Raw genomic sequence first — 26,322 nt, forward strand, 5'->3', positions numbered from 1 at the left:
AAAACAAGAGCAGGCAGGGCCGTGGGAGGGCCAGGAAATCAGGGGACTCGGATGTCAAGTGGCCAATGAGCTAGCCCCCACTACCAGCACCCCAGCAGTGCTCCCCGAATAGCCTCATCAGCTCAGAGCCCATGTCCTGGCATGTCCAAGGAAGATGTGGCAGGTGGCAGGAGAGTATCCTTTTCATCAGGACAAGAGGGACTCGTGTCCCTGGGGAGGCTGCAAAGAGAAGGCAGGTTTCCAGTCCAGCCCTTTAGGGCTGAGTCCTGGGGACAGAATTCAGGAGACAGGGAGGTCAGGGTGGCTGAGTGGCCCAGTGACGAGGTACCTCCTGACTCCACTCCTCTGGGTCATTGTGTTTTCCCATCGGAAATGAAGCAACAATTCACACTCAAGCCACCTCCGTGCTCTGCGACATTACTTCCTTTCCCAAGTTTTGTGTTTTTCAAAGGTCTGTTCAGCAAACTAGCAGGGGAATTAACATGGGGGCCATAGAGGGTAGTGATTAAGAGCACAAACCTTGGAACCAGACCCCGTGACTTAAGCTCTCTGAGCCTTAGTTTCTCTGCCTGCAAAATGTGGATGATAATAGCATCTGCCTAATTGAGCTTTTATGAAAATTAAATGAGTTAACACATGTAAAGTGCTTAGAACAGTTCACAGTGCATAGTTAAGAGGCCAGTAAATGTTGGCTTCCTGCATTGTTGCTCCTGGGGCGGGGTGGGGGTAGAGTGCATACAGAGAAAAATAGCCAGCCCCAAAGGGAAGTAAGCAGGTAGCTGAGCAAGAAGGGCCGCTGTGGCAGGGGGCCTCCTCCCTAGCCGGCAAAGTCTACTGGATGTTACTCAAGCAGGTTTGGAGCAGGATGGGGGCGGGGCAGGTGGGGGTTATGCAATTCAAGACTGACCAAGGGCAAAGGGAACATGCCTTGTCCTTTCCGGCCACCAGGTGGCAACAGCACACGGGTCTGCCTCCCAAGCCACACACACGTGCCATCTGCTGGCCACACCTCAGGGCTTGCCTAGGCGCGCCGGCCTTCCAGAGCTTCGGTCCCACTGGGGAGTCACCAAGGGCCCTGCTCACCAGATGCCAGCGCAGGACTCAGCTGCAGAACACACCTGAGGTTTTCTTGCCTCTGCCAAATTGCTCCAGAGCCAAATACTCGGTGTGTTTCCACATCCCCTCCCCTAGCTCAATTCTTCGACTCCCAGAGCCTGTAGGAGTTGCTGCAGGAGGCTCAGGGAGAGGGGCGAATGCCTAGGCGGCTGCCACTGTAATAGAGGTGAAGATGTTCATTGAACCTGAAGATCAGCCATAGAAAGGAGATAGCAGTGGAGGGCCTCTGTCTGGGGAAGGACATTTCAATGCCTAAGTAGGGTGCTGATGGGCATATATGTGTGGGGCACGGGGGGCACCAGCTGACACTCCACTCCCTCTGTTCAGTTGCCTACTGGCTTCCTTAAGTCATAGCCCAGCCTTCAAAGAGGGAAGTTCTCTCAAAACTCACAAGGAATTGGGGCACCTGGGTGGCACAGTCTGTCTAGCGTCTGACTCTTGGTTTCGGCTCAGGTTGTGATCTCGGGGTTGTGAGATTGAGCCCCGTGTCGAGCCGTGCCTCGGGCTCCACGCTTACAGCAGAGTCTGCTTAAGACTCTTTCCCTCTCCCTCTGCCCCTACTTGCCCCCTCCCCCAGCTCTCTCTCTCTCTCTCTCTAAAACAAATAAATAAATCTTAAAAAAACCAAAAACCTTGCAAGGAATTGAATTGGTTCTGGTTGCAAGAGTCAAAAGCCGTGAGAAAAGGTAGACCCTTAGTGAAATCTGTTAAGAGTCTCTTTCGTTCACCAACCGCCCCCCCACCGCCTTGCACTCAAATTTATTTTTTCAACAAATGAATGAAATTCTCTGCCACATACAAATCATAACACTAGGCACGGCAGAGGTTTATAAGACCTGGTGTCAGCCCTCAAGTCTAGGACCACCAATTCTAATGATATAAGGCAGAATGTGATGAGGTGTTCCAGCATCTTCCGCTGAAGCAGTCAGCAAAACTGAAGACCAGGGTACCCACCAAAGGGTCCCCTCATCTCATCAGTACAGCAGACCAGATTCTGAGGGCATTCTCAGAAGGCTCCATGCTTTTGCCAGGAAAGACACCCAAGCTTAGACTATAGATAATAATTTGACCAAGACCTTGCCTTGATAGCCTCACTCACATATTTCACTTGATCCGGACCTTTTAGTAACACATGTATCCTGGAACAATGTAGCTTGTTCCCATCTAATGCCAACAAAGGGAGGGCGGGTTGTTCCAAATCATAAGCCCCTTCAGCCTAATTAGGCCCCAGTCTGGGAAGCTTGTCCTGGCTCCCTCATCGGAATAACACAGGAGTTTACTACAAATCTGTTTGAAATTGGAGAATTTACTTTCACATATACAGAGATTAGAAAAATACATTCATTTTATTTTAGAAAAACACCGACCAATGTAAGCTTATCATCAACTGGCCTCTTAGGAGTCAGAGAATTTACAGGAAACAAGTTCTGGAGACCAGGTGCCTGCCTCTGTCTCTCCAAACAGGCTTGCGTCCTGGACGTAATTCAGGCCCACTCCTCAGAAAGCAGGGAGGTTAGCTACGGAGGCCATTCACACGTAAATGTCCAGTGAACCAATGCCTGGGAAGAAGATCAAACCCTCTGGGACTGAACACAAGAGTGGGGGTGGATGAGCACATTTCTCATTTTCTGCTTGTTAATTTCACTGTCAGGAGGTGACCTCTTTTCCCTAATCCTCTTTCAACCCACAGGGTTTGATTCCCTCCAGCTCAACCCTAATCCACCCCTTCTCCAATCTCTTTACTCCTGGGCCACCAGCCCTGGTGACATCTCTTTCTCCTGCTCCTGGGCCAGAATCTGCTAGAGTCAGGGCCTGTCTTCCATGAGAGGGCTTGGGAGGCCGAGTAGAGGTGAGTCCAGGCAGTGACGGCAGTGGTTTGCTACTGAATTCTTGCTTGCTGTCCTGATCTCTTTACCTAAGGAGTCAGAAGGAAGAACTGCTTTAAATTGTCCCTCTTCCTCAAGCCCATTTGTCACCCAGCTGAGATCAAGTTTCTCAGGGAAGGAAGAAATGGGACTCCTTGCCTCTCCAGGCTCCCCTTCTCATCCCCATCTTGCCACACAAGACTCAGGGCTGGTGTGCATAACAGTTTGGAAGCCCAGATGACAGGGCGGAGAGAGCATCTCAACCAGCCTTACCTGGTAGGTCCTGGGACTGCAACCTTCTTGGGGGGCTGCAGATTGCTTCGAGTGGCACCAGGGGTGGGAAGATTTGGTCGCTGGGAAATGGGAACTTGATGGGGGTTGACAAAAGAAATGAATTAGCAGAGAGTTCAAGCGACCTTCTCAGAGTGAGTTTGGGATTAGTGCCTTTCTTCCTACCCAAGGTCAAAAACACAAAGTATTTGAAAACCATAGTTCAAACTCTTTGCCCGGACCCACATCCTCTCTTTCACTTAGTCTCCCCATCTTCAAATTGAGTGGTAATGAAAATGGAGAAAGTGGTCCCTGGTCCCAGCTCTGGGAGGGTACATCCAAGCTGGGCAAGGGTAAGCATTCTTCCCCCTGATTTCCAACTGTTATGTCCACTCTTCCTCACCTCTGTGCCCTGCGGCGCTTGGTCGTGGAAGTCCTTTCCGAGTTGGCAGAGAAGCTGGAGGCAGGGCACCTTTGCTGGGTGGTACACTCCGGCTGGTGAGTGGCATTCGGTTGGCAGGCCTGGGGATGGCTGAGGGAACAGGCAGTCGACTGGAAGTCTTAGCAGCTGCTCCCTGTGGCCGAGAGAGGCGCTGAGAGTTGCTGGTAGAAGGCTGTGGGGCCAAGACTGGTCTGACAGGGGTAGGCGGGCCTGGTGGAAAGGAGTAGAGGAATGAGAGGGTCAGCTCCACATCCTTCCCCCCTCCCATTCACCCACAGCTTTGCTGCCCAAGCCTTCTCACTTGCTATTGCTCTCCCACTGGGCCCAGCTTTGCCCCGGATTGGAGGAGTGGATCGGGCAAGAGGAGAAGATGCTGGGCTTTTGGATGCAGGGAACAGATTGCAAGTGGGTGACTCCTGAAATACAAAGAGAGAAAAAATAGAACTAGAATGGAAAAAGAATCTGTTCTGCTGGCTGTTTGAGAAATAGAGGTGGAGAGTTGCCTACATCCCAGTAAGGAAGGGCAGACGTTAGCTGCCAACATCATCCTCACCAATACCATTTATCTTGAACTTATTATAGACACTTACCAAGATATGTGCAGACACTGTGGTAACTGCTTTGCTTACGGTATTTTGCTTAATTCCAACAATTCTGAGGTAGAATTTTACTAAGCCCATTTTACCAACTCTATGGCTGTACCAAGTCACACACTGTGTCTGAGGGCACACATCCAACCCAGACCCTCCAAACTTACTCTCTTCACACTGGAGGGCCTCTTTCCAGATGTTGCCCGAAGAGCCCTGACTGCCCCCTTCTTATCGCTGCTCCGGAGTCGGGGTGTCAGGCTGCTTGGGGAGGGGGTGCTCCGAGTCAAAGAACTCACAGTGGGCAGCAGGTCTCGGACGGGACTGTCCTTCAGCACAAAGGTATCCCTCCGAGGGCTGGGCTTCACCTTGCGAGGCCCCAGGACGTCGCCTGGGCTCTCCTGCTCCTGCAGGGCACACTGCTCCAGCTGGGCTGCCAGTCGGTTGGCCTCGTGGAGAATCTCCTCCAGCTTCTCTGGACTAAGGGGGCCTAAGCTGAGCCTCACGCCCTGGGGGGCTGGGGCCACTGCATTTGGGTCACTTCGATTGGAAAGTCCTCTTCGGAGGGGTTTCTCTGGAGTCACCGACACTGCTATATCCTCCTCCTCACGACTGAGACAGAAAACAAACCAGGCACCGTGCGCACACAGAAGAGAGCAGGGGACCGTGCAGAGGAGACCCGGCACCCCTCCCCGCCCCAACAGAGCCAGGGATACAACCCAAACCCTGATGCCCACGCTGGCTGGGAGATCTGGCCTCTAGGTGATGAGACGCCTGGTTCTATGAGGCCTAATAGGCGGTTAGCCCTTACCCACATTGGAAATGACGCCAGGATGAAGACGCAGCAAATCCACTTACCCTTTTTCTTAACATCCTGAAATCTCATTCCAGCTTATCCGTTTTCCCTTCCCCCAGTAGTGTCATTAAGGCCCATGTCAACAAGTCCCCCAGCAGCCGCAGGGCACCCAACCTTGCTACATTACCAACCCAGACCCCAGAGACCAATAATTCAGCAGTAGGGGGTTAGAGACAAAGAGGCATTGTTGGAGGAAAGCAAGTAGGCTACCGAGGATGGTACCTGTCAGATGGTGACAGCCCTCCAAAGTCCAAGGTCTCATCCACGATAAACTTTACATCTATAGGGGAGGAGGGAATGAATACCAGCCTCAGGTCACTAACACGGCTCTCAATCGCAGCGCCTCATTCTTCCCTCCTTCTTTTCCTTACCTTCCTCCAAATCTTCCATGTTCCAGCCGGTAGGAGCACGAGTCAGCTTAGACCTGAGCTGGAGAGAAAATACCCCTTTCTTCAGGTCTCCATCCTGCCCAAGGCTCCCAGCTAGACTCAGGGTGCAAGCCAGGGGTTGGGGATCACGCTGGAGGTAAAGCAAGGGTCCCAGGAGTAGCACCTGCCCCTGTAACTTAGCCCTGTTACCTCCGGGGAAGGTGCGGAGAGCGCACATCCCCCCTCCTCAGGTTGCCCTGCCGCCCCCCTACAGCCTGGCCTCTCCTCGCCGGGGGCGGTCCGCACGCCCTATCTTCTTCCCCGCCACCATCCTCCGGTTCTTCCTCTCCCCAGATCACCTTTCCACTCCCACGGCACCACGCCCACACCACACCTCCAGCCCACACCGCGTTTTTACTTTCCGCCCCACCTCACCTCTCGCCGAAGGTGCTTGCCTCCCTCCACTTAGTCCCGGGAATCAGCCCCGAGGGGGTGGGGCTCCTTTCGAATCTCTCAGGCTCCACCCACTCCTACCACAGGCGCCCAGTGATTGGTGGATCCCAGCATCCCCTGCCCTCGGGGGCGGGGCGGCGACAGGCAGCCGGCCGGAAGTCTACAGGTGGGGGCCGTGTGGAGAGAGGCTCTGAGAAAGACTCCATCCGGAGGGCTGAAGCGGGGAGTCCGCGAGCGCGCGCGCGTGCCCGGGAGGGCTCCCTTCGGGGCAGGCGGGGCCTTGTGGCGGGGCGCGAGGGACCTGGCCAATGAATGTAGGCTTCGCGCCCGGCGAGCCCCCGCCCCTTCTCCGCCCCCTCCCCCAGCTGGGCAGAACCGGGGCTCACCCGCCCGGCCTGCGCGCGCCCGCCCTAAGACTTACGCCGCACTTGAGGAAATTCGCTGCCGGCGGGTTACTCCGTTTGCAAACCCCGCGTTTGCCAGGTTTCCTCAGGTGTTGACTTTTCCAAGTTGCGGGAGAACCTGGATACTTATATTTTAGGTATATTGAGGTTCTCTAAGAAGTACATCTTCCATCATCTTTTTAAGCGAGAACATTTGGAACTCGAGGTAGCCGAGGTGTAAAAAAAAAAAGAAAAACAAACAACAGACTTTTCCGACGGGGAGGTTTGGGTCCAATTCAGCCGAGACTCCCCCGTCACGAGGCAGGCAGGCTTGAGTGTATCTGACCGCTCGTTTGCCCGCGGAGCGAGGATCCTGGCCGTCAGTCGCGTTCCGCGGTTAGGGGAACTACCAGTCTCGCGTTCGCGGCCGCGTGCCTCAGGGGCTTTTGAGCGTGTTTGTAACTGGCTACCTCTAAGCTAAAGGCTGTGTTTGTAAAATGCTTAGGCCTGCTTATTAGCGATTTCCTTTTTGTAGTTTCCCAGTGGTTGCCTGTGATAGGCTGGGCCACCAGCTGCCAGGGCTTCTTAGAAATGGTCTAGGGGCGCCTGGGGGGCTCAGTCCGTTAAGCGTCTGCCTTCAGCTCAGGTGATGGTCCCAGGGTCCTGGCATCGAGCCCCGCCTCGGGCTCCCTGCTCCGCGGGAGGCCTGCTTCTCCCTCTCCCACTCCCCCTGCTTGTGTTCCCTCTCTCGCTGTGTCTCTCTCTGTCAAATAAATAAAATCTTTAAAAAAAAAAATGTTCTAAAATTTTAGAAGAATGGCTGGAGAGTTTTGGTCGCCAGGGTTTATAACCATTATCTTGGCTATTTACAGGCTTTGTGGGGTTTCCTTCCTAGTTTTTAGCTGTGAGGTTTGCAGGCGTGAGCTGTCAGTGTAATAAATGCCACAGCCCGCCAAGGGGCCTTGGGATTTAGTGGGGTGCTGAGGGGCAGGGTGGGGGAGGCCCAGAACTTCGCAGACTTGCGTGAAGAAGAGCTGAGAGAAGAGGATGGCCTGGTTTTCTGGAGGCTGGCTGGCGAAGGTGGAATTGCAGTTGCTTGGAGGATTCAGGTTCTGGGGAGGTGGGAGGACGGGAGCCAGTAGCTTCCCTCTCTCCAGGCAGGTGGTGGCAAAGTAGAATGGAGGGAGAGAAGCTGCTCAGTAACTGCCTTCCTGCTTTGCCTAGGAGCAGCCTGAGCAGGGAAACCCTGCAACTGCTTCTTCACCCAATCTCAGGTGAGTGGGGGAGGCAGTTTTAGCAAATTGGCAGTTAGTTTCTCCTAAGGAAACTCCTCTTGAGGGGCCCATGGGTGGCTCAGTTGGTTAAGCGTCTGCCTGTAGCTGAGGTCATGGTCCCAGCGTCTTGGGATCGAGCCCCACTTGGGGCTTAGTGGGGAGTCTGCTTGTCTCTTTCCCTGTCCCTCTGCCTCTCTTCTCACTGTGCTCTCTCTCTCTCTCTCTCTCAAATACAATCTTTAAAAAAAAAATTCCTGTTATCAAATTATGATTTTGAAAGCTGTTGCAGTACCACCAAAAAAATAAAAAATAAAAATAAGCAACCGAACTACCTTCTCCTCCATCAAAATAATAACAAAATCAGAAAATAGAGATTTCAGGCACAAGAGTTCTTACTCAGCATAAGGCCACTACTCTGGGAATTGTTTGTCCATGTTAGCTCAACCCCAAAATGATACATATGAACAGATGTTTAAGATTTTGGATAAATAGTGAATAAATGAAGTAACAAAGAGATCACACCCCCTCCCAGGCATGTGGTAGGCCTTAGTTCAGAAGGTACTCCATAGTGTTGAATGCATAAATGATAAAATTAAGGATTCCAGGGCAATCCTTCTTGAATGTGCAAAGAGTCACTGTGACTGGAAGTCTTGTTCAGTGTGAAGATTTTATTCCTTCATCATGAAGGTTCAGAATAGATGAACTGTAAGGGATGGTCCTTGAGTACTTCAACAGACAGCAGAGGTATGGGGCTGTGAGCTGAGGCCAGAGGTCTAACTGATGCTTCGGGCATCATAACAGAGTATTCCACTCCTTCCGGACGTAGGCCCTGCTTCAGCTGGAGGGAGGCCTCTTGGCCATTGCGTACATGACTATCTGGGCCTGGACTCTGGTTCCCCCACTCTCTCCAACCCAACATTCTCAGCAAGGGCATTAGACCCTACAAATAATTTGTATGGCTACTTTCTCAATTTTCCCAAGATGCTACATAACTAGTAATGTTCTGAATGCATAGAAGTTAATTTATGACATGCAATGGATGGAGGCACTGGGGCTTAGTTCTCATAGTGCTCCAGTGGAGAAAGGCTGGAATAGACACTTTGTCTCAACTGAAAATAGACCTTTGGTGTGAACAGAAAGCCCTTCTCACTCTTCTCAGCCAAAACACCCCCACCCCCGCCCCGCCCAAAGCCTTGCCTAAGATAATACTGCCTCCTGGAAATCTTTTCTTTCAGGGACACCTGGTGGCTCAGTCATTAAGCGTCTGGCTTTGGCTCAGGTCATGATCCGAGGATGGAGCCCCGCATCGAGCTCCCTGCTCAGCGGGGAGCCTGCTTCTCCCTCTGCCTGCCGCTCCCCCTGCTTGTGCTTTCTCTCTCTCTCTCTGACAAATAAATAAAATCTTTAAAAAAAAAATTTCTTTCTTAAACCCATGATCCCAACCCAGACTCACTACAGTGAGGGTCACTGGGTGAAAGAGAGGAGAGGAAAGAGGGAAGGCCTGAAGTCAGGCAGATCTTGTTCAAATCCCAGCTCTGCTACTACCAGCTGCATGACTTGGAGCAATTTATAAACTTCGACTTCCTCATTTGAAAAATGAAAATTAAAAGAGATAAAGCCTGACATTCAGTATCTGATGCAGAGAAGGCTATTTCAGTTACATATTACTGTGTAACAAACCACTCCAATATTTTATGGCTTGAAACAACAGCAACCATTCATCTCATGATTTTACAGTTTGGCCAGGCTTGTGCAAGGACTACCTCTCTCTGCTCCACAGGGAGTAGACTGGGCTTGACTAGAGCTGAAGGGTCTCAGGTGGCCACACATATCTAGGGCTGTGGTTCGGGCTGTCGGCTGGGATGCTTGGCTGTCCTGCATGTGGCCTCTCCTAATTCAGTAATCTGTCCTGAGATTCTTTACATGGGAGCTGACTTCCAGAAGCAAAAGCAGAAACTGAGGTCTAGGCCCAGACTGGCACAGCATCACCTCCACTATATTCTTTTGGTTAAAGTAGGTCACATGCTCAGCCCAGGTTCAAAGGAAGGGGAAATAGACTCCAGCTCTTGGTGGGAAGAGCACCATGCCCATCCTAGCTAGGATGGGAGGAATTGCTATCTTTTGCAGATTCCATCACAGAATGCCTTTAATATCTTACTTGTTATAAGAATGAAAACAAAAGTGTAGGAAAGGGCACCTCACCTTTATTCTTTCCCCAGGGCTTAATGAGACCACTCCAGTTTCTTCAGTATCTCCCAGCCCTCAAGTCTTAGTGCTCTGTCTTTACTTAGCTATGTACGTGTTTATGTGTTCTGCTGTCTGCGTCTCTGTAATGGATGTGCATCCTGTTTTCCAACTTATACCGGAGAGCGCAGAGAGGAAGAGAGCAAGTCATGTTCAGCATCTCTTTCAGCACCAGGCACTAGATAGAGTTGAATTCAGCTCTGTCATAGACTCTAGACAAAAGGACAGTGTTCGAAAGCTCTGCGGAAGAGAATGTGGATATGAGGAGAAAGAGGAGTCTGAGGGTCTGCAGATTCCATACAGTATGGCTAAAGGATTCCAATGTTCTAAATGTTTTTCCCATAGAGAAAGGCTCAAACAGATGGACACTTAGGCACTGAGGATCCACACATTTATTTAGATTAGTGCAAACCAGACGCTGTGCTGGAGCTCCTTAAGAACACAGTCTCACCACAGTCAGGCTCCCTGGAGGCACAGAGAAGAAAGGGTATGTTGTGACTGTGACAGCAAACCCCCAGCGTACATCCAGGATGCTCCGTGGTCCCTGGGTCCTGTGCTGTCACTTCTCTACTTACCCTGCTTTGTTTCTGTGTGCTGACTGTGAGAGAGGTAGCAGAGCAAGTCCCACTGACAAGGCTAACCCCAATGTAACATTAACAGTAACCCAGAGAGGGAACTGCGGGGTGGCCAGAGAACTGTCTTTGCAAGCCAACTGGCAGAGAGTGCTCTCCTGAGAAGTCTGTGCTTTTAATGCATCCCTGAGGGTTTTTATTTGCTCTATATCAATGATGGACTCAACCAAATGGCTTCTCAGATGGTATTCATCCTCAGTTTTCATCAGCCAGGAACTGCAAGTCCAAGGAGACGTTGGGAACCAGTTCTTAATTCTCCCACGAGCTGCTTTTTCACCCTACAGCATTTCTACTGTGTGTGATTTAGAACCTGAAGGAGCTATCCCATTTTAAACGATGATCTGAGTTGCTCTTTGTCAGTAATGTGCTGCTTGGGACCACATACCCACATGTTCAATTGTTATTGACATGACGATAATGGTGGTTTCTTCTCTCAGAAGGGAAGGAAGTCATAAACTTCAAAGTAAAAGACAAGCAAACTAATCTGTTTCTCACCATGCTCATGATTCTGAGGTAGAAACAGTGGACAGGAGCAACTTCCTGTCTCTTTTTCCATCCATCCTCCACTCCTGGGTGTTCCCTTGATGCCTTTTCTTACAGCACCTGCCCACTTCCCTCCCACAGAACCCGCTTATTGTTAGGTAGATGCTATCATTCCTTTTCAGAGGACCATTAGGTCTAATACCTGTCATCAACTTGAGTACAGACAGAGGATGTGACGAAAGTAGTACCATCTATAGTAAACTCCTTCCACGGAGATGATAGTAGTAGCTTACTAAAGAAAGTGGTTAAAAGCAAAGTAGTCACCAATGACTGCATGGTTGAAAGACTCAGGAATACATATCCGTCCCGGACTCGACACTAGCCGTAAACATGACCTACTCCATTCAGAACCCCAGTCTTCTTTCCTCACCTTTGTCAGAGTTGCCCTAATCCTCTCGGGGAGCCTCAATGAGAAGCTGCAAGAATTCAGACATTTCTCAGAGTTAACATCTCAGAAATCTCTGGGGAACCTTCTTGTGGAGCACTGGGAAGGGATGTACTTCTCAGGTTTCTCCAGAGTCCATGGTGCTAATTAGGAGTCTCCTCAGGGGGAATAATAGGGCATGTAATGGCCCGCTCATTCCTGATTCATGCTATGCACACTTAGAGAGTGCCCACTCTGTGTCAGAAACCGGGCTCCACGCTGGCGGGCATGGGGTGGGGACGACAAAGACGAGTCAGACTGTCCCCGCCCTCACAGTGCTCTTGGTTTAATGGGGGAGAAACAGATCAGTAAATAGGCACTTATATAACAATAGGCACTTACATAACAATAGGCACTTATATAACAATACATTAAATGCAATGACGGACATCAGAATGAGGTGACAGGAATGGATGGATGAATGAATACTTCAAAAGGGGTAGAGAGGACACGCTTTTTTGCCTTTTAACAAACCAGAGGGGCAAGTCCTCTGGTTTGTTTAAAAGCCTAACAGACAACTGCAGCTTTCCTGGACTGAATCAAAGACTGTATAGTTGCAAGACAAACGATCTGAGTGAAGGCCGGGAGGCTTGGGCTCTTACCACCACAAGTGCTGACTCTTCACTTAAGCAGTGCTGGGAATCTTGGGTAAACCGATCACCACCCTGTGCTTCAGGTTCCTCCTTCGCAGAATGGAACTAGCCATTCTGTATTACAGAATTATGTTGGAGAGAAATAAGATATTGGATAATAAAAACGGCTCCTCAAATCCATCCTGATGATGACAGTGCCGAGAGCACCTGCAGGGGGAGCCAGCCAAGCCCTGCTCCCTGCAGGCTGTGGCTCCGTCCTGAATTTTCCAGCTGTGGAGAGAGGGGATGAGTTCCGCCCTTACCTTTCACATCCACCCGACAGTCCACAGATGCCTCCCCAGGGGGTTAACCGCCTTGCAGGTGTAGATGCCCCCGTCAAAGGGACCACATTTGCGGATTTCTAAAGAGCAGATTCCCAGGTGACTGAGAGCTCTGTACTTGGGGTTGCCTTGGATATCCATCTTGTTCTTCAGCCAGATGATGTTTGGCTGCAAGATAAAGACGAGGGGGCAGCACGGGAGTGGTGAGAACCAATTGTTCTTTTTGTGCTCAATCCCTGGAACTCCTCGCCTACAAGGCTTGGGGACACACCGGCCAGAAAAGGGGGAGGAGTAGGGTGCCTTAAGAACAGGTGGTACGGAATCTAGAAGAGATAATGGTCTTCTGGAAAGCTCCCCATTCCTTACATTTGGGGAGGGGTTCCCTTTCCAGTACCCTCAAAAGCCTTAATTAAGCTCCTTCTGTGGTTTAAAAGAGCACCTGAAACCTTGCCTTGTTCATCAAGTATTCCTGACTAGAAAAAAGGTGGGACCTTCTGTTCCATCCTGTGCAAGCAGCCCCCTCATGGATCCCTAAGTACCGGGCCTCAGGATCTCCTCTTTTTTGTATATACATTGTTGAATCATTCATATTCTGTTCCCACTGTTGTCCCCTCTGGTTAGAAAGTAGTTTCTAGACGGGGCTTGTTGACATTCTCTTTCTGAGACGTTCTCTCCATGTAGTCTGGCCCAGGACTTCTATGCAAAAAGTACTTGGTAAGGTTGTAGTGACGTTTTATGCAGCATAGGGTACAGAAGTACAGCGACTAGATTGGAAAGGGCCTTGCTCAGGGTCGTGGCCTCAACTCTAGACAGCTGGCACGCAGATGGCCCTGAGCAGGTGAGGCATAGTGGATGACGAAGGAGAAACCAGGGGACCCCGTCACCTCCGCCAGAAGGACAACTTGAAGCTCACGCCCAGCTGCCAGCAGATCAGTAAGTGACATCTTCATCTACGAGGAACAGACACGAAGAAAGGAAACTGGAAGCATCATCCTCATCAGTGTGTCTTGGACTCTAAGGGCCCTGCCCGTTCACAACCTGCCCGACCTGCCGCGGAAGGGGCAGGTGGTGGGGATGGAACAACGATGCGGTCAGAATGCTCTTCCGCACAGTGGAGGTTAGGGCAGGGGCAGGGAGCGGCGCAGCCCCCCGCGGGGCTCCCGCTCACCTTGGCAGAGGCGCGGACGGAGCAGAAGAGCTGGGTGTCATAGCCGCTGACCGTCGTGCAGTCTGCCAAAGGCTGGGTGAACTTGGGGGCTTCAGAGAAATCTCGCTGCGCAGACGCCTCGGTCTTGCCAACAGTCGCTGAGGGGACCAAGAAGGGCCACGCTGTAGTGCCTGAGGTCCTCACCCCTCTCCAACTCTTCATCCTCTACTCTTCCCAGCTCCCAGGCCCCGGGCCCTACCTGCTTTCTGGTCATGCGCAAGGTCAGCAGTGATGGGGGCGGTCTCCCTGAGCCCACACTGGTTCTCAGCAAAGACTCGAAAGGTGTAGGAGTTGCCCATGATGAGCTTGGAGACCGTGAAGCCGGTGCGGTGATAACGCTCCACCGTGAACCACAGCTTTGGGGTCCCAAGAAGATGCTGTGAGCGAGACCCCTGTTTGGTGAACTCACTCCACCTCAGCCCACCGCATGGAGCTACAGAGCCCCATTCCAGAATGCGTTCTTCCTCTCTCCCCACTCCCTCTCAGCTGGGCCTCACCCCAGATTTTGTGTCAGCCTTCTGCACGGTGTGTCCCAGGAGTGCTGTGTTGCCCGCGTCTTGGGGAGGTGTCCACTCCAGAGTAGCACTGGAGCCCCAAATGTCCACCAACTTGATACCCTGAGGAGGGCCTGGCCTCTCTGAAAGGGCCAAGCATGGCAGAGGGCATGGCACAACCCCCACATAAGCCTGGGATTCACTTGGGGAGTGCCCTTCCCCTTCTCTGCTCCGCTATGCCTCCCCTCCCGCACCACTGTGACCCTCGCCGTGGGGAGTCACCCCGGCTTCCCCAGCTCTCTGTGACGGCCCCTCTCTAGCCAGGAGACGGAGCCCCTGAGGACCACCTCTCTCCCACTCCTCGCACTGTACCGATCACCAGGATGTCAATGGTGGCAGTGGCCTCCAGCTCTCCCAGCTGCACACTGAGCTGGTAGCGACCCGAGTCAGCACGTTGGGCTTCTCGGATGAAGAGGATGGAGTCCTGCTCCCCATTCCGCACACTCACACGGCTGGCATCAAGGCACAGCCATCACGTGTCCAGGTGGTTCGAGGTTTGGGTTTGCCCTAAGAAATGGTAGAAGCTGTGAGCAACCCCAAGAGGCCCCGTGGCCCTCCCTGCTGCAATGGGGGGTCAGAGCCACCCCAGGTCCTCATGGTGACCTGACTTGAACTGCAGATGCCTTGAGTTAGAAGTTGGGGGACTGTCCCAGGGGACTCGCCTCTTTCATCAACAGCCTAAGGCTCACAGGAGGAACAAAGGGGTTGGCTTTGAGTCTCCCACCCTCTGAGAGTTTAGGTCACCTGGGGCAGCTGGGGCTAACAACAGCTGCCTAAACTCCCCAGAGCCCTCTAAACCGAAAGTTCCCAGACCTCTGCTGACTGAAGGACATAGGTTTGCCTCAGTTCGTCACATGGGGCACGCCCAACCCAAACCCCACCTCAGGAGTGCAGATGGAAGGGTCATTCTGCCTCAGACTTCTGGTGACATGGCCCCCTCCATTTCAGGCCAGGACGACTGCCCCAGTGCCAGCAAGACTCTTAGTATCTGTTTCCAAATCAAAACCCTGGCCTGGTCCCAGCATGAACCCAACACGGACCCAGCATGGGACCAGCATGATCACCTGGAATGGGATTAGTAGGTTCACAGTGTCTCCGACCTTCCGGATATAGGCCTGCCTCAAGGTCCAAGGTAGCCAGATCTTGGGGTGCTCTGAGTGATGGAAGGAAAGAGAACAGTGGGTGGTGAGCCTCCTGGGGTGGGAGGGGCAAAGCTCAGAGGAGGTGGACACTGCATCCGCCTGTGCCCCATGGGCAGATGACCCACGTGCTCAGCAAATCCGTCCTCTCCTAGGGAATGGGAAGCTTGCTCCCACTGTCTCGCTGGGATTTAGGGCAGAGTGATTGGCTGAAAGATCCCCTCGAGAGCATTCAAGTCTTGTCAGAAACCACTGGAGCGTGAGCCTGACGCTTCTTTCTTTTAATGGGTAACTCTCAACTACTGACTTTTCATCAACCGAGATTTCTTTTTTCTGTTTGTGCACAGACTGGTGTAGCCTGTGTGGTTTGTCTTTCTATCCCTTCCCTACATTTGTCCTCAACAACGCTCCTTTTATCAAAGCCGCTTTCAATGTTAGTCTTGACCTCCAAGTGTCAGCCCTGCTTCCCAGCTTGATGCCAGACTTGAGGAGAAAGCTTTCCACTCTGCGGGCAGAGTGACACTGGACCCACTAGGGCAGCACTGACGTCACCGCTCGGGGAGCTGGCACCTGGGTCCCTTCCTCTGCACGCTGCCCCGCTCGGGCGCCTGCGCCGTGCTCTTCCAGTTCATGGGCCATCACTTTGTACGGACAGACTCTGGGAAAAACTAGGCCCACTGCTCGCTGCTCCGTGATCTCCCAGGCGTGTCCAGCGAGAAGAGGGGTTAGTTCCTGTCCCTTGGCTTCCAGGATGGAGGCAGGAGATGCTCAGGAAAGTGCTGAGTGTAAGGTGTGGAGGCCGCCCAGCTGTGACCTCTCTCCTCTCAGGAAGCCTCGGGCTGCCTTGGCTGAGAAAGTGCAAGCATCCCACCTGGCTTCCCTTGGGAGCCTGGCTGAGGCGACACCATTTTCCAGCTTTCTAGGGCTCTGGTCTCTCCTCGGGCAGAGATGGTCCCCTGCTGCTGTTGTCTTAACTGGAATTGCGAGAGCGCTTCAGGTCTCGCCAACTCCCTGGCCTCTCCCCACAATTCATCCGAGCAGTTGCCAAAACTTCACCCAGTTCACAACTGTGGCAAACAGGCAACAGTTTGTCAGAGGTTTCCAAACTTTCTGATAACATTTCCCAGCAAACACATTCCTGAGCATTCTACAGCAGCGCATGTGTGTTTACTTATAAGTTGGACTGTTTAAATATGTACGTTATACACTGCAAACTTCTGAGCGGTGAACTTTAAAATAAAGTAAATAGAGTTTCCACTATGTTCTTCCTGCTCCTCAGTCTGTAGCCCACTGTTTATAGAGACCAGGACCTTCCCTCCCGCAGTCTGCCCCCATCACCGTCTCCAGATCACTTTTGGCCCTTGTAAGTGAGTATAAACACGGACACTCAGTGCACGCTGTCCATTTTATTGATCTAGCTTCCTTTCTCGCTGCGTGGCTTACGTTTCCCCCTGGGTGGTGCAGTCTTGGACTGCACCTCACCCCGGCCCCTGGCAAAAGCAGGAACTAAATGACGCAGGGCCTCAGGGCTCTGAGGCACTGTCCTGCCTGCGCGGCTCAGGGCCCGTCGCCTCTGGAAGAACACCGCAGCGCCGAGCCCCGGCAGCTGAACCACTCTGCTCTGCTTGCCCTCCGTTCGCCTTTGGTGGTTTGGCGGGGGGTGGGGCATGAAAAACAGAAGAAGTGTTTGTGTGATGTGTTCCCCTCCTGTGGCCATCTTGGCGAGCAACGAAGGAGTTGAGAACAAGCGGATATGACTTAAGGGTTTTCTGGAAAAAGAGGGCGGCGACTGAAAAGGAGGGTCAAAACCTCATCTTGTTGGGCTTGGTTCCCCACTGTTGGGTGGGGAAATAGCCCTTCACGCTCGCTGGGGAGAAGCCGGCTTTGCTGTCTCCTGCTCTGCCTGCTTGACGCAGAAGGACCTGGATGAGCCCCCGGAGCAAGGAGACAGGGGGAAAGGGCTCGGAGGGAGAAACACATTTGTGAAGTTAGGCTGCCTCCCCATCTGGAAGTGTATGCCTGCAGGACCTGTTCTCCGAGCTCGGCGTATCTGCCCGCTTCCGGGCCCTCCACCGGCCACAGGGGCCTGGGCACCAGTCAGGGCCCTGGCGGCGATCTCGCCCTCAGGAGGAGGAAGCAAAGAAGGGAAGGCAGAGGGATACCCTCAAGAATTGAACAGGTTGGGGTGAGGAAAGGAGCCCGGTCGTCACGCCGGGAAGATGTGCTGTGCGAGCCCTGCTCAGACCTCAGGTGGGAAATGGGCTTTTCTACAGACAGGTGCAAGGTGACGTGTGTATTTGTGCCCACTTGGTGCTTCTTGTGCTTCTGAGACAACTGCCTTGGAAGACGTTAGCATTGTTTCACCTGAACTGAAGAGAACGATCAAAGAGATAGGTTTATGTGGAACGTAAAGTCAGATGGTGGCCCTAGAAGGAGGATGAGCAGAACGGCCCTGAGATGCACAGGGGATCCCAGCGCGGGCAGAGAGACAGAGGAGAAGGGCTGACAGCTGGGACGGCAGTCTCTTCCTCCCTGGGGGGGGCTCCCCTGCCAGTTCTTTGTTCATAGCGGGATTCCCTGACAAGATGATGAACTGACAGGGGACAAACTTAGTAGAATGTTGTGAGTCTGAGGATTAGTAGGTGAGGATTCTGCTCCCAGCAGGCTCCCAGCCCCCAGGGGCAGAAAGAGGGTGGGCTTGAGGCCAAAGCAGCTGACAAAGTGCGGGAGGTGGCAGGGGAGTATTTGGCCGCTGCAGGTGCCTGGGCAGCAGAATGCTCTTTTCCAGCTCCACCCAGGCCCTCTCGTGTGCCCGATCAAGCGAGCAGTCTGCCCCTTTGCTAAGAATGTTAATCGGAGGGCTCATTTGGGGCATCTCTTCTCATACATCTGCGATCGAGAGAGGTGTTAATTGTACCGACCTTGGGGAAACGTGGCTTTTCCCTGACGTCCAAGGTCTTTCTGCTCCTCAGATGCCAGGACGGATGTGAACCAAAGATTAGAGCCCTACGGCACAGCCTGGGTTTCCTGAGACCAGTTTGAGACATTGAGCGTGGTTTTCTTCCATCACAGAGTCTTGGGGAAAAGGCATTTTGAAAAGTCCTTTGAGAGACATTGGCTTCCTTTTTTTTTTTTTTTTTTAAGATTTTATTTATTTAGTAGGGAGAGAGAGAGGAAGCACAAGCAGGGGGAGTAGCAGGCAGAGGGAGAAGCAGGCTCCTCGCTGAGCAGGCAGCCCGATGTGGGACTCGATCCCAGGACCCTGAGATCATGACCCGAGCCGAAGGCAGACACTTAACCGACTGAGCCTCCCAGGCGTCCCGAGACATTGGCTTCTGAGCTGTGCTGCTCTCACACGGCCTTTCTCTCAGACAGAATGCTGTCTAATTCTTTCTCGAAAATTAGCAGAGAAGGAGACTACTACTTAAAGTCCAAAGATCTTGACTCCTCTGGATTAGAAAATTTCTCTTAATTCTACCCTAATTTCATTCTGAAGTTTATGCCCATTTCCTTATTCAATGTTCATGGGAAATAAGTGTTCATATTCTCTCAAAATTTCCCTTCATGCCATTAAAGACTTTCCTCCAGCAATTTCTTTTTTTTTTTTTTTTAAAGATTTTATTTATTTATTTCAGAGAGAGAGAATGAGAGAGAGCACATGAGAGGGGGGAGGGTCAGAGGGAGAAGCAGACCCCCCGCTGAGCAGGGAGCCTGATGCGGGACTCGATCCAGGGACTCCAGGATCATGACCTGAGCCGAAGGCAGTCGCTTAACCGACTGAGCCACCCAGGCGCCCCTCCTCCAGCAGTTTCTTAAGGGCTGTGTAGTTCACGTTGATGTGATTACTTATGGCCTGGAGCGTGAAGGAACAAGACAGACACATTGAAAGAACGAAGGGGGTGTGTGTGTGTGTGCGTGTGCACCTATGTGTGAGATAAGAGTGTGTGTGCAAGTGTGCGACAGTATGGCATGTGCGTGGGTAAGTGTGTGAGACTGTGAGCATGTGTGTGTGCATGCATGTGCCTGTGTGAGTGAATGGCTACCCAAAAAGAGCAAATGCACAAGGCAAGCTATGGCTTTGAAACAGTATGTGGCCTTGGCCTTATCAGAAACTTGTCTGGAGGGCGCCTGGGTGGCTCAGTCGGTTGAACGTCTGCCTTCGGCTCAGGTCATGATCCCAGGGTCCTGGGATCGAGCCCAGCGTCAGGCTCCCTGCTCAGTGGAGAGCCTGCGTCTCCCTCTGCCCCTCCCCCTGCTTGTGTGCTCTCTCGCGCGTGCAAAAATAAATGATCTTGGGGCGCCTGGGTGGCTCAGTCAGTTAAGCGTCTGCCTTCGGCTCAGGTCATGATCTTAGGGTCCTGGGATCGAGCCCCGCGTCGGGCTCCCTGCTCAGTGGGGAGTCCGCTTCTCCCTCTCTCTCTGCCTGCCACTCTGCCTACTTGTGCCCTCTATCTCTCTGTCAAATAAATAAATAAAATCTTTAAAAATAAATAAATAAAACAAATGGTCTTAAAAAAATAAAAAAAGAAAGAAACTTGTCTGGAGGAGCGTCGTAGGAAAGGTGACCTCCGAAGCACCTTGTGAAGGATGTGAGTGTCAGCTCCTTGAAGACTGTGAAACTACGGTCGGAAATAAACAGAAGGACATAGAATCAGGCAACATTTGTCTGAGATTTGTGGCAGAGCCACAAGAGGGAAGAGGCCTGGGGCCTGGAATTATTGCATGCAGAACTATTTTTAATAGAAATAGAGAAGCTTTTTAATAGAAATGAACATCTATTGTTTTTGAGCCTTCAGTTCTGAGGCCTATTTGTTACATGGACGGGCATTCCCTGACGAGCACGGTCTCCGCCCCCAGAGCTCTGCTCTCCAGCACCAGTAACCCTGCGCACCACTGAGATCTCTGCTTCAGGCCTTCCCACCCCTGCACTCCCTGTCGTCCTCTTGGTTACCACTCTCTCTCCCACCCAACTTGCAGTCTGGTCATTACACTCACTCCCTTGTGTACCCACTCAGGTCCCTTAATCCTCTGGTACTGCACTGCGCTCTCCTAGCCATGGCCAACCCCAGTTAAATGCTTTCCAGCCACTCAGTGCCCACGTCCACATACAGGGGAAAAATACAAGCGAGGCTGACTGTAAGCTGATGGCCGCTAACAGTGACCACTAACTCCCAATGGCCCCTTGGCAATTCTTCCAGACTTCCTAGGTCCACCCAGCCTCCTTATTCTCCTGGGTGACAACTGGACACCTTCCTCTTCTAAAACCCCCATACCTTCTCCCTCATCCTCATCCTCAATTGATGACCTTGCTAGTGTCTCAGGCCTGCCTATAGCTTATTTTTAACTCGGGAGTCAGAAAAAACCTTAAAACCTATACCTGATCATGTCAGTTCTCACTTAAAACCTTAAAACCTATACCTGATCATGTCGGTTCTCACTTAAAACCTTAAAACCTATACCTGATCATGTCGGTTCTCACTTAAAACCCCTCACTTAAAATGCCCATCAGTCTCGGAGTTGAGCCAGTCTTCACAAGGGTACTACTACCTCTCTGCCCCCAAACCTACCATTCTCTCCCTTGCGCTGCTACAGGCACAGTGGCCCCAATCCATAGGGCACACTCCTGCCTCAGGGCCTTTGCACTGACTGTTCTCTCTGCATGGGAAACATTCCCCTCAAATATCTGCATGCATTGTTCTCTCATCTCCTTTAAGTTGCTGCTTAAATAGCACCTTATTAATGAGACCGTCACTGAATATCCTGTTTAAAATAGCAAACATATTTCCCACACCCAGCACTTTCTGTCCTCCTCTGCTTCATTTTTCGGCACGTTTCTGACATATTACATATCTTATTTGTTTATTTATTGTCTATCTCCTTACACTAGAATGGAACCTCCACAAGGGGAGTTATTTTTGCCTATTTTATTTCTGTAGCAGTGCCTGGCACATAATAGGCATAAAAGAAATATTTGTAGAAGGAAGAAAGAGGTTAGGAAAGTAGGAGGGAGGGAAGAAGGAAAAAAGGAAGGAAGGTTGCTCCCGGGCACGGGCTCTAGCTTCCCAAGCCTGGAAGACACAGAACAGTTTGGATTGAAAGGAGATGCAGTTATTCTGAAATCAGCAGATGGACCCTTCCTCTGGGTCTCAGAGTCTCTTCTTCTCCACGGCAGGGGTGCAGCCTGTCCCCCAGCCTCCCACCGATGCTGCCTCCAGGACCCAATGCCTCCACGTAGTGCTGAGGATAGACCGAAATTGTTTCCCGGTGCCTGCCGCCTACTTCTGCTTGTTTAGCCACAGAGCAGGCTCTTGACTAAAAGCTCAGTGTTGGCCAGTTACAGGTTATTTTGATGTTGCAGATGAATTTCTGCCTCTGGTGCCTACTCTGTTTCCCATGCACACACACGCTGAGGGGCCCCTCTGGGTCCTGTGGCGCTCCCCATCAGGTAGAGGAGGCAGTAAGAGGAAGAAAAAGTTCTTGGAGCTCACAGGGACTTAGGGACCATCTAGGCCAGGTCCATGGCACCCTGAAGGACCTTTGAATGGGCTTCAGGAGTTCTGTGAGCTCCCTGAACTTGTTCGAGTATTTTTCCTGGAATAAGATTCCACAGACATCATCAGATTTTCCTAGGGGTCCACAGCCATCAAAAGGTTATCCTTTAATTTACAAATGAGAAAAGAGAAGCCCAGAGAAGGGCACTGACTTGCCTAGGGTCACAGGACAGAGCTAGGATTTGAACTCCTATCTTCTCTAAGCAGAAAACAGAATCGAACATACTTTGCAAAGTATCACAAGCAGCACTTACTATCACTGACCTCTGGAAGGCTAATGAATCGAGCTGTTGGCGCCGGGGGCCCTGAGATGGGGGCTCCCGAGGCTGCACTGTGGCGGCCGGCCAGGGGCTGTCAGGAGCCCAGGGCCCACAGCGTCTACTCACAGCCAGAGGGAGGAGCGTGGGTGAGTTGGATGCCCTCCCCCAGGGTCTTAGGGAGACCAGCCAAGTCGGAAGTCAGCAGTCCCGGCTCTCATTCTCACTCTGTGGCTTATTCCCTGGACCTTTTGGGGAAGGAACTGGTTTTCTGCCTCAAGACCATCCCAGCCTAATGTGCTCACAATAACTTCTGTTACCCCGAGCTCCTTTCCAATGGAGCAAATTCAGCTGGCTCTCTGCCTGTGACATTCGAACAGCTCCCGAAAACTCAGCGTCTCCCATGAGGGTGAGAAGAGGCAGCCAACTTTCCCTACCCAGCCCCATTTGCAGGTAGAACTCTTAGTCTTCACTCCTGCCTTGGAAATATCTTATTATCTAGTCACATCTTAGTTTGGCCTCTTCCAAGGCACTTTGGATCATCTCAACAATCCTTTCAACCACCCTACTAGATTGATATTATTAATTACCATTTTACAGGGAGGAAATTGAAACTGAGGAGTTGGTTGGCTTGTCCAAGGGCACAGAGCTGCCGGAGGGGGCACTGGGCAGAGTCTAGATCACGTCGTCTTCTCCTACCTCTCCCTACCGTGGGGTTCCATGAGCTGCTTGCTTGCGGTCTTTGCATCCCCTGCAGTCAAGATGTCAAGGGGCCTAAAGCACGGACTTTGTGCAGGTAACAGTCTTAAATGTGCGAGGCGCCTGTGGTCCCTCCTCCCGGTTACCGCACAGGAGAAGGAGAAAGCCTGGCTCCTGCCTGCCATCTCTAGCCGGCCGAGCCAGTCACAGTGGCGACAGCCCAAGTGAACATCACAGAGCTCACAGAGCTGTTAGCTGCAGAGGCCTTGGCCAGGGGCGGCTGGGGAGTGGGCGGCTGGGCCGCCGGCATGGACACCCGGGACTGGCAGGGCCACCCACCACCTCCTGGCTCAAAAGTGCCTCTTTGCTTAGAGGCCCACAGACACCACTGTGGAAGGGAGGCCAATGGTCCTCCTAAATGGGCTCTGCTTCCATGGGGCTCGGACCCTGAGAGGCTGGGGTTTTCCCTGGGAGCCAGCTGGAGTGTTAGGGTAGGTCCTGGACCCACAGCACTGCCCAGGGAGAGGCAGAGTGTCATGCACTGTTTGTTCACCACCCAGCCTCTTGGTTGCTACAAGCTTTTCATTTCCCCCTTCTAATCCAGATGGCCACCATTGCACCCCTCATTCCCTCCCTAGCTTACGTATTAGTATATCTGGTCCTCGGTCCCTGGGACAGACATTTTATTACAGGTACAAATATAAACAGATCATTTTTGGTCACTGTAAAGTGCCACAAACACCATTCACTGACTTCTCAGCTAAAAAGCACAAACCCAGCAGAGACTTGAGCAGCAAATAAGAATCCACCAAAGAAAGGGGTGGGGGCTCCAACTAATGCTCCTCCATCCTAGGTACCACCCATGAAGTCGTTCACCTCTGCACAAAGCTAAGGAGGTGCAGCCGGGTGTTAGGGAGACCTCCCTAACTCCTACCAACCCAGCCGCCTCACCCTTCCCAACCCCCCAGGTCACCTTCTATAAGGGACAGGAGCTGGGGAATGGGGCTGCTGGACTCTTGTTGAGATGAAGCAGGGGGTCCTTCGGCATTGGCTGGGCTCGTTTCTTTCACCTTCAGTGTGGATCCCGAGGCCGCCTCCAGAGCTGTGTGGCTGCTTCCATGCTGGGCCACCCCACAGCTGCGCTCCAGCGGGAGATTTTCACTGGTGGTGGTGAGGGAGGGGCTAAGCACCTGCTCTCCAGCCTGGTCTCCTGGGGTTCCAGCCACAGGCTTATGTAACTGGCCTGGCCTCCTCCCATCCGGCTACTCTCAGCATAAGGGCTGAAGCAGGGACTGGGGAAGAGAGGGACATCAGACAGCAGCCCAGAATAGCCGCAGGACGACTGAGGGGACAGCCCTCGTATAACACTGCGGAGGGAGGGGAGGGCCTGAGCTTCTAACAGCTCCCCTGACTGCACACACAGACCACACAATGGGGCCCTGGCTCAGCAGGCTTAGCAGATTCACAGGCACACCTTTAAGGGCTCCTTCTCTCTCTGCTCCACAGTCAGCGAGCTGTAAGGTCTTGCCAACTCGCCCTTTTCAGGGGTCTGTCCCCATCCCCTCCAGCTAACCCCCTAGTGGCGGTGGAAGGCAGAGTCCGCGCTCTGGAGACAGACTACCTGGCCTCACGTTTGGCTCCATCACCCACCAGCTTGTGTGACTTGCCACACATCACATCTCTCTCGGGTCTGCTTCCCCACCTGTAAAACGGAGAGGATAATGACCGTAGGGTTGTCATGAGGATTACGAGAGGTAATCTGTGTAAAGTGCTTAGCAGAATGTAGCTAAGTGCTCCATAAACGTGAGCTATTTTTAGGTCAGGCCGGCATGTGGCCCTCTGAGATAAAGCACCAGCAAAGTGAGAGGCGGCCCGGGGCAGGAGGCCAGAGGACGTGTGTGTGACTTCTGGTTGTTCCACTCACTCTTGAGCTAGGTGACCCTGGGCAAATCACTAACTCTGAACCCCAGGGATGATGCTGCCATGACTGTGTTGAGGAGAAAATGGTAAGTGGAAGGAAGTGGCCAGACCACCGTGTTAGTTACATACTACAGGTCCTGCATGATGTCTCGGCTCACCAAGCCATCATTCCTTATGTTCTGTACCCTGCATCTAAGTGGTTTCCTATCATATCCTCACTTCAGTAGCTCCAGAAACCAGCATCCCCTCCCGTGTGTGTGTGTGTGTGTGTAAAGACGTTACTTTTTAGAGCAGTTTTAGGTTCCCAGTAAAGTTGAATGGAAAGTACAGAGTTCCCACATACCCCCTCCTCCTTCCCACTACCCTTTTCTTTTATGGAAAAAAAAAGATGAGTGTGGTTGAATGAATGGGCTCTTTACACTCATTTTTCCCCTTTAGCCCTCAATTTGGGGGCAGAGTTGATAGGATCCCAGGCGCCTGCGCTCATATGGGGTGTGAAAGCTCCTCTTTGCAGCTCGTATCGGGGCTGAGGGCCAGGACAGCCTGCAGACACACTTCCGGCCCAGGAACCTATTTATCAGGAGCTGGGGTGGCGGAGGAGGGCGCTACGGAGCTTGGCCTCTGAGGCCGGACTCGTGCCACTTCGGGACTAGTGCGAAGGCCTCTGCCCGGTTTCTCTTGCCTGACCCAGCCCAAGCCCTTATAAGCACAGAGTCCCCACACCAGGTGGTATGAAATTGGCCTAGACTTTCAGTCTGAGCCCGTTGTTGCAATAAAGGTATAAAAGAATCAAGTTAAAAATGCAGACTCCTAGGGTCTGTCCATTACAAAGTCTAATTTAATGGGTCTGGGTGGGGTCCAGGAATCTGCATTTGAGAAAGCAACCTAGTGATTCTGGTGCAGTCAGTCTTTGGACACTAGGTTGGCTAGACTTCCTGAAAATAAAACTACCATACACCATCTCCTGGGGGAGGAACTCCTCGGCCAGAGAGCCGGCTCCTTCAGAGCAAGCTCTTCTGCCTTGTCGTCTTCAGATCATGATGTCAGAGTAAGTATTCATTCGAAATGTCCCCCAGGATGGCAGGCTGAGAAGCAGTCTTCAAGGCTTGGCTAAAGGCTCAAGGGAGGACGGGAACCTCTCCTAAAAGAAGTATTTGGGGAGAAAGGAAAGCCACAACTCTTTGAAAGGTCCTTCAATGAAATGGACCAGGCAGGACTATGAGCAAGAGCCGCAAGAGAAATCTAAGAGAGGCAGCTGGGAACGTACTGAACTTAAGCTTTCAGTGTTGTCTCTTGTCAAACCTGCCTGAGGGAACAGCTAATTTGGGACAATCACTCTATGCCACTGTGTCCAGAGGAAGTGGGTAGCACTCACACCCTGAGAGGGCGTGTGGGGTAAGAACGGGGAAGCTGGTGCTACAAATACCCAGGGGAGGTAGACCTTTACGGGCGTAAAGAACAAGAAAAACTAAGTTTTCCCCCACAACTTACCTAATACTTCTCATGCTACCAAGGCAGTCCTGGCTCTTTACCTGGCTTATTCTCTGGTTGCTGGAGTTTGATTTCTGAAGCTAGAAACACTGGGAAATCTATCATGGTAACAAACTGTAGCTTAGTCATTTCGA

At 52.1% G+C, this 26,322-nt stretch overlaps 2 protein-coding genes across 5 annotated transcripts; both read right to left on the minus strand.

The window, feature by feature from the left end:
• Positions 1–2,411: 2,411 nt before the first annotated feature.
• PSRC1 (proline and serine rich coiled-coil 1) lies at positions 2,412–6,033 on the minus strand. Of its 4 annotated transcripts, none has more exons than XM_021690187.1 (8): positions 5,940–6,033; positions 5,508–5,565; positions 5,359–5,416; positions 4,451–4,892; positions 3,995–4,109; positions 3,655–3,903; positions 3,255–3,348; positions 2,412–3,031 (listed from the first exon to the last, which is right to left on the minus strand). In XM_021690187.1, the coding sequence occupies exons 2-8, from the start codon at positions 5,524–5,526 to the stop codon at positions 3,028–3,030; spliced, it is 981 nt and encodes a 326-aa protein (XP_021545862.1). In that variant the 5' UTR covers positions 5,527–5,565; positions 5,940–6,033; the 3' UTR covers positions 2,412–3,027. The 4 variants fall into 4 exon arrangements, with proteins under 4 accessions (XP_021545862.1, XP_021545865.1, XP_021545864.1 ...); XM_021690190.1 differs by having other exon boundaries at positions 3,655–3,773; positions 3,966–4,109; XM_021690189.1 differs by lacking the exon at positions 2,412–3,031 and having other exon boundaries at positions 3,196–3,348.
• A 5,405-nt stretch (positions 6,034–11,438) lies between these two features.
• MYBPHL (myosin binding protein H like) lies at positions 11,439–26,317 on the minus strand. The gene is given in 11 exon segments (XM_021690291.1): positions 11,439–11,449; positions 12,353–12,391; positions 12,394–12,538; positions 13,539–13,675; positions 13,777–13,933; positions 14,075–14,214; positions 14,444–14,596; positions 14,599–14,638; positions 15,196–15,284; positions 23,751–23,987; positions 26,230–26,317. Coding segments are annotated over 11 exon segments (1,236 nt in total).
• Between the last annotated feature and the right edge of the window lie 5 nt (positions 26,318–26,322).

Source organism: Neomonachus schauinslandi, chromosome 4, assembly GCF_002201575.2.
Source record: "Neomonachus schauinslandi chromosome 4, ASM220157v2, whole genome shotgun sequence".
NCBI lineage: Eukaryota > Metazoa > Chordata > Mammalia > Carnivora > Phocidae > Neomonachus > Neomonachus schauinslandi.